Source organism: Hemitrygon akajei, chromosome 22, assembly GCF_048418815.1.
Source record: "Hemitrygon akajei chromosome 22, sHemAka1.3, whole genome shotgun sequence".
In the NCBI taxonomy this organism is placed as follows: Eukaryota; Metazoa; Chordata; class Chondrichthyes; order Myliobatiformes; family Dasyatidae; genus Hemitrygon; species Hemitrygon akajei.
In genome coordinates this window covers 33,374,475-33,386,810 of record NC_133145.1, presented here as the reverse complement: position 1 = coordinate 33,386,810, position 12,336 = coordinate 33,374,475, and the positions used below count along the sequence as shown (strand labels likewise).

General features: G+C 38.9%; 1 protein-coding gene across 1 annotated transcript in view; it reads left to right on the top strand.

Moving 5' to 3' along the window:
- pik3r5 (phosphoinositide-3-kinase, regulatory subunit 5) overlaps positions 1–12,336 on the top strand; it is a 95,689-nt gene that overhangs the window by 30,272 nt on the left and 53,081 nt on the right. Inside the window, exon 3 of the mRNA XM_073025950.1 lies at positions 9,786–9,886. Within this exon, the coding sequence (XP_072882051.1) occupies positions 9,786–9,886 (101 nt within the window). The remainder of the gene's footprint in view (positions 1–9,785; positions 9,887–12,336) is intronic.

Here is a 12,336-nt window from a genome sequence, read left to right as displayed (position 1 = left end):
AGGCATCAGGAGGAATGAAATTTAATGAATTGGAACTTTCAATGACCAAAGAGCCAATTGAGCTCATTGGCCACATATCCTCAAACCCCAACCTTGTTTAGAGACAGTCCTTAAGTATATTTAGGAAAGAATTAAATAACAAATCAACTCATGACTAAACATGAGGAACTAAGTTTGCACATTGAAAATAAAGTAAGTAGTATTATTAATAGTATTACCTGAGATTCTTTCTCCTGCAGATGCACTCAGTAGCTATAGCAGGATCAATGAAAGATCACGTAGAGCATAGAAGACAACAACTGTGTAAATGCAAATATAAATAAATAGCAATAAATTACAAGAGCATGAAATTACAAGCCTCTCTACATGGATGTTTCTTCCTTTAAGAACTAGTGGGCTCGCTGAGCTGTGCCAACATAACCAGACACAGGCTCAGTGGTAGATTTCCCAGCCTTACCTTGAGCCAATTCCATTAGTGTCATGGGGTCATAAAATGCAGAAACTGGTCCTTTGGCCAAACTCATTTATGCTGTCAAGATGTCTTCTTGAGCTATTCCCATCTATCTACATTTGGTCTTTATCCATCTAAACCTTTCCTATCCACATCCTTGTGCAAATGACTGTCAATCTTGCAATTGTACATACCTCTAACAATTCGTCTGGCAGCTCATTCTATATTCCCACCATACTTTTGTGTGAAAAACATGCTTCTTATGTCCTCTTTAAATCTTTATGCTCCTTAAGCATATGCCCTCTATTTTAGACACCCCTACTCTAGGAAATATTGTATTACAATCCAACTTATCATGATATTTTAAGTTTCTATAAAATCTCCTCTCAACCTCCTTTGCTCCCTAGTAAACAATCCCACCTTGTCCAGTCTCTCCTTATAACTCAAGCTCCTCAGTCACTGCATCATCTTTTTGAATCTTTTCTGGACCTGCTCTAGCTCAGTCAAATCCTTCCTATAGCACGGTGACCAGACAATATTCCAGGCATGGTCTTGTTGCTGTCTTGTACAGTTGTAACATGGCATCCCAACTCCCACTGCCTTGATAAAGCAGTCAACATAATCGGAGACCCTGCCCACCTTGGACATTTTCCCCTCTTTCCCCTCCCATGGGGTGGAAGATACAAAAGCCCAGGAATACGTACCATCAGGCTCAAAGGCACCATGCTGCTTATAAGACTATTGACAGTACCCATTAATGATAAGATTGAATCTTGGCCTCCTAATCTATCTTGTGGTAGCCTTGTACCTTATTGTCTGTCTGCACTGCACTTTCTCTGTAACTGTAACACTGTATTTGGCATTCTGTTTTTGTTTTGCCCCTGTACTACCTCGATGTACTGATGTGGTGAAATGATTTGTAAGGATGGCATACAAAATAACGTTTTTCACTGTTCCTTTCTACGTGACAATAATAAACCAGTCTTCCAATTTACTCAGTGCCCCATCCAACAAAAGCAAGCCTTGAGCCCCCTTAGCTAAGAAAGAATGCCCTAGCATTAGAGAGGGTCCACAGGAGGTTCACGAGAATAATCCTGGGAATGAAATGGTAAATGTATGAGGATCATTTGATGGCTGTGGGCCTTCATCCACCCACAGGTATTTTGAAGAATCAGGGAGAATCTCATTGAAATCTATTGAATATTGAAAGGCTTAGTTAGAGTGGATGTGGAGAGGATGTTTCCTATAACAGGGGAATCTAAGACTAGAGGGCAAAGTCTCAGAAAAGAAGGATGAACAGAGATGAGGGAGGAATTTCCAGAGGGTGGTGAACTGTGGAATTCATTATTGCATATGGTTGTGGAGATCACATCGTTCATTTAGAACAGAGGTTGATAGGTTCTTGATCAGCAAGGGTGTTAAAGGCTATGAAGAGAAGGCAAGAGAATGGGCTTGAGATGGATCATAATTCAGATGGAATGGCAGAACAAGTTCAATGGGCCAAACAGCCTAATTCTGTTCCTGTCTTTTATGGTCTTAAGTACACCACACACCTTCTTCACCAGTCTATCTACTTGGGTCACCACTCGGAGGAAAGCTGATCTTTATCTTATCTCCAAGGACGTTTTATTTTACCAAAAACCTTAATACCAGGAACTATTAAATTTTAGATTTATATGACATCTTAACAATATGTCATGTAACTTCACCCTCAAACTGCCTAAGTGACATTATGATGACGTGCTAGATTCTTTAATTATTTTAATCCACTTTGTTAGACCTCCATCTCCATTCTTTATGTAAAAGTTTAGATTACATTGAGCATGTGCTGCCTTCATATGAAGGATTGTAATCCCTACAATGCAATCATCAGTGTAAGAGAAGGGGCACAACCAAAATTTAAATAGTTCAAACTGAACCCCTGCTCATTTCTAGAACAACAATTTGACATGAAGGCTTTACATTGGCCTATTTAATTCTATGTTGTTCTTGTGTCAGCTGATCTAGCAGCCATTTATCTGGGTATAAAATTCAATAAAGTTTTGCCATGTCAAGTTTTTAGTGGATTGATTGATTGTTTAAATTTAATAACACTCACAAATTTGACTTAAGATAATACATTCAGCATATCTAAAAAGGCTGGACTTCAAACTTAACCACATGAACATTTTGAAAATGTATTATTATTCAGTTATCTGTTTGCTTGCTCTGTAGGCAAAAAGTGAGGGAATTTACTCAGCAGCAATAAAACTGTAACTATAGGAACCATGAATCTGGTTGAGGATGACACACTGGTTTCCCTTTCCCTTATATGAGGGAAATGCCTAATCTCTTCTTCCCACAACTTTCAGATAATATTGTCAAAGCCAAGAAATCCCCATGTGCAAAGTAATAATGAATGCAAAATGGCATCTCACCACACAGTTCCTCATTGTGAACAGTCCAGTCAATGAAAACTGCAGTGAAAATGAAAAGAATATGTTTCATTCATGATGCGCATTCAGTGTTCTTTATGCCATGCAAGAGCTGAGAAGAAGACTAGCAGAATTTGATAATTTAGTACAATTTAAGCTTGTGTTAAGTGGAAAGTAGAGGTAAACAAAGAGCAATAGTTCTTCATTGGATCACATGTTCTGCAGTGAGATAGCGGTGCTGGTTTGGAAGTCTAAATTAACAAGTGTTTACTCGATGAGTGACCATTTTAATTAGCATAGGTCTGGTAAATATGCAAATGAAAGAAGTTTAAAGTTTCTCTCAAGCACTAATTCCACCTTTTCCACATTCCACATTAGGCAAGGCAACATCCCTCCCACCACTAGTAGATTTTATAGGAGGTGTTATCCCAAGAAGCAACATCAATCATAAAAGACCCCAACCACCTGCACTGTTGCCTTCTTCCTGCATTGCTGGTCAGTAGGAAGCAAAGAAGTCTGAAGTCCCACATCACCAGGTTGAAGAACATGTTCCTGTCCTCCAGCCATTCAGTTCCACAACCAACCAGCACAACTATAATCATTGCAGATTAGCACCACCATGATCACTTTGATCACTTTACACAAAATAGAGCTTTTTTAAAAATTATAATTGTATTTTTCTTGTCAGATTGTGTATAATTGATGTTTTTTTCCTGAGAATGCTGCTTATATGATGCTATGTGCCTGTAATGCTGTTTCAGGTAAACTTTTCTTTGCACCAGTCAATCTGATCATAAAAGGGCACTGCTCAATAGTCTTATAAGAGTGGGATAGAAGCTGTCCTTTAACCTATAACCATATAACAATTACAGCACGGAAACAGACCATCTCAGCCCTTCTAGTCCGTGCCGAACGCTTACTCTCACCTAGTCCCACCTACCTGCACTCAGCCCATAACCCTCCATTCCTTTCCTGTCCACATACCTATCCAATTTTTTTAAAATGACAATATCGAACCTGCCTCCACCACTTCTACTGGAAGCTCATTCCACACAGCTACCACTCTCTGAGTAAAGAAGTTCCCCCTCGTGTTACCCCTAAATTTTTGCCCCTTAACTCTCAACTCATGTCCTCTTGTTTGAATCTCCCCTATTCTCAATGGAAAAAACCTATCCACGTCAACTCTATCTATTCCCCTCATAATTTTAAATACCTCTATCAAGACCCCCCTCAACCTTCTACGCTCCAAAGAATAAAGACCTAACTTGTTCAACCTTTCTCTGTAACTTAGGTGCTGAAAGCCAGGTAACATTCTAGTAAATCTCCTCTGTACTCTCTCTAAAACCTGTTGGACTTTGACTCTGAAATCTTGGCCAAAATATAATAAACAGGTTATAATATGTCCTGAATCTTTCATTTACTGATTTGACAACATATTGTAGCACTTTATTGACTGTCCTTCTTTATTTACTGTATCTAACATTCCCATTTTCTTTTTGTCCCTCTCTAAGCTTGTTCAGCCATCTATTTTTCAGAACACAAATGGCCCTGCAATATTTCTCTCTATCTATATCCCCTCGCCACTCTTTATATTTTTCTTTCTTTATGTGACTCTAATGCCATGAAGATATACTTTATGGCAAATGCTAAACCAGTGGCTTTCGTCAGAACGTAGCCTTTCACATAATCAATATTGATAATCTATCATTAAATTCAGATAACAATAGGTCAAAAGATACATTTAATGTCAGAGGAATGTATACAATATACATTCTGAAATTCTTAAAGATAGTGATGAAAAATGTTGTTTAAAAGTGTGTAAATTAAACCAATACTATTCAGTTAACTACATTAGCAATTGTGATATTCTGTTGTAGATGTTTTTCAGAAAATTAATAATATTCTTAAGTCTCTCAGTGAATATGCATTCATTATACTCTGATTAATCACACTCTTTGTGGGTGTAAGATGGGAACCGGATGATGTATTTTCTTTATTGAAATGATGTGTGATACTAATTATCAGTGTTACGACTGTTTGCTAAATGCTTTTTGATTGCCAGTGATAAAAGGCCACGTTTACCAAATGCTATACACAATGTTAATTCATATTTCTATTTTAATGTAGACATCCTCTCCTTTTCTAGGAACACATCTGACCCTGCAATATCTCTCACTATCTACCATGCATAAGCTATACATGATTTGGTCTAATGTCAGAGAGTGGTAAAGACAAATTGCAAGTTTGGATAGTGATAAAGAAATGCTTCTAGAATACCAATCCTTTATTAATTTACAAAATAAAATATGGAAAGTAGAGTTTTGCAGGGCTAATTTTTCACATTTAGTGAAATAATTTGTATTCTTCATATTTTCTTGTTTTCATAATAGAACAAGGTTTAAATTGCTGCCTTGTCTCAGCAGTACCACACTGAATAAGGATGTTGTGAGTTAATGTTCCCCTCCAAATCAGTGAGCCGGTTGTCTAATAGCCAAATACAGTGATGAGGGAGCATTGATGTGCCTGAGGTACAATCATTTGAATGAGATGTCAAGCTGATGTTTATTATGTCAGTTGGATGAAAAAGATAACTTGAAGTACCGTAATCCTTGACTAAGTTATCTTAGGCCCTCGTGATTAATTTGAACAGTACTTCATCACCATTTGCAAGATTTTTATATTTGCATAGATTGGCTGGTGTATCTCTACATTGCAACAGGGAATGTTATAACAATAATTACAATAGTCTGGTTTTTGGTTTAAGACTTTTTGAGATTTTTGTGAAGATATCAAGTACTTTTTCTACACACAGTAATCTGGATCAACACTAGCACACCTCAAGGATGCGTGCTTAGCCCACTGCCCTGTTCTCTCTACACTCATGACTGTATGAATCGGCACAACTCCAACGCAATTTATAAATTTGCTGTTGACACAACTATTGTTGGATTGTTGGCAGAATTACAGATGGTGATGAGGAAGTGTAGAGGAGCAAGATAGATTAGCTAGTTGAGTGGTGTCTCAGCAACCTTGCACTCAATGTCAATAAGCCAAGGAATTGACTGGGGATTTCAGTAAGGGTAAGTGGATGGAGCACTCTCCAGTCCTCATTGAGCAGAAAGAAATGGAATGGGTGAGCAGTTTCAAGTTCCTGGGTGTTAACATCGCCTAAGATCTATACTGGGTCAAGCATATTGATGTAATTACAAAGAAGGCATGACAGCGGCATTTCATTAGCAGTTTAAGGACATTTGGTATGTTACCAAAGATACTCACAAATTTCTACAGATGTACCATTGGGAGCATTTTAAATGGTTGCATCACTGTCTGGTGTGGAGGAGCCCCTGCATGGGATCAAAATAGCCCGCAGTAAGTTCTAAATTCGGTCAGCTCCATCATAGATAGACAGATAGATAGATAGATACTTTATTCATCCCCATGGGGAAATTCAACTTTTTTTCCAATGTCCCATACACTTGTTGTAGCAAAACTAATTACATACAATACTTAACTCAGTAAAAAAAAAATATGATATGCATCTAAATCACCGTCTCAAAAAGCATTAATAATAGCTTTTAAAAAGTTCTTGTCCTGGCGGTAGAATTGTAAAGCCTAATGGCATTGGGGAGTATTGACCTCTTCATCCTGTCTGAGGAGCATTGCATCGATAGTAACCTGTCACTGAAACTGCTTCTCTGTCTCTGGATGGTGCTATGTAGAGGATGTTCAGAGTTATCCATAATTGACCGTAGCCTACTCAGCGCCCTTCGCTCAGCTACCGATGTTAAACTCTTCAGTACTTTGCCCACGACAGAGCCCGCCTTCCTTACCAGCTTATTAAGACGTGAGGCGTCCCTCTTCTTAATGCTTCCTCCCCAACACGCCCAAGCCTCAGCATCGAGGACACCTTCAAAAGGTGACCCTCAAAAAGGCAGCACCCTTCATAAGGAACTCCATCTGATGCACCATCAATAACTCTCGGAGACCTGAGGCGAGATATAGGCTTTTATTGGCTGGAAGAAAGAACAAGCAGCAATTGACCACCACACTGCATCCTGGAGACTGAGGCCAGGGCGGAGTCCCCAATCACCTGTGGGAGGAGCCACAGGAGTAGTCAGCAGAGGGGGCATGTCCAGACGGGTATATGTAATTCACCACACCATCACCCAGGTCGTACTCTCTTCTCATTTCTACCAGGAGGTAAGGAGCCTGAGGACACATACTCAAGATTTCAGGAACAGCTTCTTAGCCTCTGCCATCAGATTTCTGAATGGACAATTAACCCATAAACACTTCTTCAGTATTTTCCTGCTCTTTTGCACTGCTTATTTAATGCTATATATATACAGCATATATATATATATATACTTATTGTCATTATTTTGAGACTGGTAAAGGAAAACAGCAAACATGATGAATATTTTCACTTAAGGATGTTAATAAATGCATTCCAAAGGACAAAAACAGTGTAAATTTAGCTCTAAACCTCCGGTAATGAAGTCTATAATTAGTGTCTTGATGGTAAGTAAGACTACTCTGGGCTACATTAATTACTCAGCACTGTAACTATTGGGTTGCATTTGACCATCTGTGTGGAAAATGGGAAATGGGTTGAAGTGCAATTTTCAACATAGTTATATTTGAAAATAGACAAATTTTTAAGCATGCATCAAGTCATTACTTCTTGGTATTACCCCATGACAAAATAAACCTTTTCCCTAAATGATCCCAAATCAGTAGTAATCATCAAATTTCCAAAAGATGAAGCATTACATAGATTTAAAGTAACATGTATTCTGCCACTTCTGTTGATTTGATCAAACAGTTTTATTTTAAAGGTGAAACCAAGGAGTTTTGATGTTAAGGAAAGGCTGTCCTATTAGTTTCAGTTGCTCTAAGACTCGAGCTTTGTCTGCAATTCCTTTTTGCACCTTGAGCAGCACTTTTTTTTTGCCATTTTTTAGCATTTGTTTGTTTTTTTACGAGGCCAAGTTGCTAGCCCAAAGCAAAACTCAGCATAGATGGAGAGCACGAAAGGATCCAGCCAGATTCAAACTCTGGACCAGATGCCTCCTAGTCCCATACTTAATGCCACTACACCACCGGGCAGCAATTCATCTGCAATTAGCTGATGATAATGAGAAGAATTCATCAAGCCTTAAAACCTGGCTGTGTTATTCTTGGGCATTAAGCAGCAAATGTTATACATTAGTTTAGATATATGTCCTATAGTGTCACCTAACATGTGTTTTCATAAAGTAATAGTGGCATTTTAATAAAAATTGTTAAATGAGCTAAGTTTTAATGTGAGTCTTAAGAGCTAAAGAGAGAATGATATTTGGGGGGGATTCCTTGGCGTATGGGTATCAGAAGGTGCAGTGATTAGTGATAGAAGCATTAAAAATGGGAATGAACAAGACACCTGTTTGGCTCCTGCTTATCTGGTGACCATCACTGGGAGAGGCTACCTGAAGATAAAGGATGGGCAGGATCTTGATAACCAGTTTACATATTGAAGCTGCTGGAAATGAGAATCAACCAGGATGCAAAGCTTGTCCGCGGCCATGTTTGTGGACGATACAAAGATGAGAGGAGGAACAGGTAGTGTTGAGGAAGCAGAGAGTTGGCAGAAGGACTCAGACAGATTTGGAGAATATGCAAAGGAGTGGCAGATGGAATATAGTGTCGGGAAGTATGTGGTAAAATCTGTCATACCCAGTTGCAAAAGGAGGAGGGCTGGGCATGCAGCTAGCAAACCCAACACATAAAAGCCCAGAGCTTCCCGAGGAGAGGAAAGATTTTTGAAAATGGGCTACATCTGGGGAAAGGTTGAAATACTGGCTTAGGACAGAGTATTCTGGTGAGCTGCTGAATATAGGCATTGACTATTTTCTAAAAGAGGAGCAAATTACAAAATCAGAGGTGCAAGGGGACTTGGGAGTCCTTGCGCAGAATTCCCTAAAGGTTAACTTGCAGGTTGAGTCAGTTGTAAGGAAGGCAAATGCAATATTAGCATTCACTTTGAGAGGACTAGCATATAAGAGCAAGGATGCAATGCTGAAGCTATATAAGGCATTGGTCAGACTGTACTATACGGCTGGTGGTACATCAGCGCAGGACTTCGGGGCAAGAGGTCCCGAGTTCGAATCCAGCCGACACCCTTGCACGCTCCCTATCCGTGCTGGGTCAAGCGTTGGGCTAGCAACTCGACCTCATAAAAAAAACAAACCTGGAGAGGGATGGGCTCTGCCAGGTTTCAGATGCCCAAGACACGCCGTACGATGAGCGATCACCATTAGAAGATCAGTGCAAAAAGCTTGTCATGACGGCACCCCGACGACTCCACCAGGAATGAAAGGGTTAACGTATGAGGAGTGTTTGATGGCTCTGTGCCTGTACTCACTGGAGTTTAGAACCGTGAGGAGACCTCTTTGAAACCTATCAAATATTGAAAGTCCTAGATAGACTTTCTATAGTCAGGAAGTGTAGTACAAAACAGCACAGCCTCAGAATAGAAGGATGTCCCTTTGGAACAGAAATGAGAGGGAATTTCTTTAACCAGAGGGTGGTGAATCTGTGGAATTCTTTGCCACAAGTGCCTGTGGAAGCCAAGTCATTGGTTATACAGTATTTAAAGCAGCGGTTGATTGGATCTTGATTAGGCAGGGTGTCAAAGGTCATAGAGGGAAAGCAGGAGAACTGGGTTTAGAGGGATAATAAATCAACCATGATGGAATGACAGAGCAAAATCAACGGACTGAATGGCCTAAATTTTATCCTATATTGAATGGTCTTATGGCAATATCTTCCATTTTTCTTTCATTTCCATTCAAAGGGACAATTACAATTGATCCCAGAAAGTTAATGCAAGGAGTTATTCCTGTTCTTATACTGTGAATAAACCTGCTTTTCTTTTTCAGCTGGGCTCTGTGTGAACCGTTGGAGCCTGGAAGAACTTGTAAGCAGAGATCCCCAGAGCTTCTTAATCTTGATTGAAAAGATTTTGCTCAAAACTAAAGAGGTAAGCATAATAAAACATCAGCATCAGGGAGGTTTTGGGGGATTTTCTAACTCTGAAATTAGGAGATTTGACCGGTGAAATTTATAGCGTGTTAATCAAGAAATGAAACAAAGTACTAGTTTGATGTTACGCTCACATGTATCTTTAAAAGGCAGAGTTCCAAATCTGTCTCACAAGCAGTATTTTGCTTGTTGTTGGGCATCATGAAATGAATTTTTCATTGGAGGCTTGAACCTGAGGTTTGTAAATTTATAAAACAAGTTTTACATTAGTCATCTGATGTTTTCACTTGATAATTACCAATTTAGACCAAGATATCTGGTGTACAAGAATTTAGAGAAATAATGATCAAGGCTACATTCTGTGATTACTAATCTGGGGCTTTTTTTGCCGAAATAACAGACAAAAACAAATATGCGTAAGAAGCTACATGAACAGTTCTGTCATAGGGAAAATAGTAGCTGTTAGTGTTCAGATGTGGGAAAGTTCAGCACTGGCTTGATGTTGGACAACCATTCTGTCAAATTTGATGTGGTCGATAGAGTCTGCAGTGAAAACTAAGGTCATTTCAGATGAATTTGTCAAGATAAATAATGATTTACCAGCATCTGAATGTTAAGTGTTGAATCACTGTGAAATTGAGAAATGTACCAGTTAGAAATGAATATTCTCATCTTCATTTTGTTGACTTAGGTGTAACTATGGCTCGCTGCTGTGAAGAGCCATGTGCAAGAGCATAGTAAGAGCATTGTGTTAGTGTCGCTGCTCTAGTTCCATTCATCAGGCTCCTGAACTAACATGGATAACTTCAATGGCAATTATTTATTTATTTGTTGAGCTATAGTGTGGAATCGGCTCTTGCAGTCCTTCGAGCCGTGCCACCCAACAATCCACCAATTTAATCGTAGCCTAATCAGGGGACAATTTACAATGACCAATTAACCTACCAACTGTAGTCTTTGGACTGTAGGCAGAAACTGGAGCACACAGAGGAAACCCACAGGGTCATGGGGAAAACATGCAAACTCCTTAAAGGTAGCAACAGGTGCAAACTGCTATACTACCTGCAGACTCTCTGTCAACTTGTTTACTGTATTAATTTTTATTTGCACATTTGTGATAGTCAGTCTTCATTTTTTTATGTAGAGTTTGTCAAAAAATTTTATTACGTTTCTTTAATTTCCTTGTAAGCACCTCCAAGAAATTGATTCTCAAAGTAATATATGGTAATATATATACCTGGATAATAACTATACCTTGATTTTGAACATTTCTGCTGGTGGTGTTGGTGCTGCTGCTGATGTTGTTGGTGTTACCTTTAACTGATAGTTCATCTTCACAGATGGAGCTCCCATTTCTTGTTTCTTCTGGGGCAACTGATGAGATAGTTTCTTCTTGAATTTCAGAATATGCTGAACCATTTCAGAAGAAAAATCAAAAGTTGGGGCCAGGGTTTTTCCAATTAAGGGCTGCTGATTTTCTTTTTTTTTAAGGTGTCGAAGAACTAGATGAGCTTGTTTCTGGTGACTATTCATAACTTTCATGGTCACTGTCACAAATGTTCATTTTTTTTTGCTTTGTATTTAAATTCCCAAACTTCGTTCGCGAACTCTTGCCCATCTAAATTAGTTTCTTGATCTTTCATAACCTAACATTGTATTATTCTTGTCACCATAATCCAGGCCAAATAGTTTCATATCACTGAGAACAAACAAACCTTAATAATTACAAAGTTATATGAACACAAAACATAGAGCAGTACAGCTGAGAACTGTCCCTTTGGCCCGTGATGTTGTGACAACCCTTTAACCTACTCCAAGATCAATGTAACCTTTCCTCCCACATAGGCCTCCATTTTGCTTTCATCCGTGTACCGATGTTTTGAAAGTAACTGAAATACAGAAATAAATTTTCCCAATTTGAAATTAGGTGCAAAGCTGGACTTGCTGCTGTAAGTTTGAATATATTGTGGGGCACGTATTCTGCACATATGCTAATGTGCCTTTATCTTCAAATGCAAACTGGTTGCAAATTTGCAGCTCAGTGATAAGCAACACTTTGAATCAGGTATACCTTCCTGTAAGGTCTGCGTGAAAATTCTTGGTAAATGGTTCACCGCAGAATGCTTATTTTCGATGGTTCATAGTTTTTAGTTGATGTCATAACCACAATAAGTAATGCTCTACCTTACCCATGTGTTTGTTGATTTTCTTCTGGCCTCTCAGTAAACATGCTGCATAAATGAGTACTAGAACACCAGCATGATTTGTTACCATTATGGACAAGCAGTCACATCCTCTCCATGACCTACTGAATAAGCAAAGAAGCACCTTTTCAAACAGACTCATTCAGCTCTGCTGTCACAAGGATCATAACAGAAAATCTTTCCTATCAAATACAATAAGCATATACAACAGTTCATCTCTGTGCAACAGGTAATCTAGAAGATT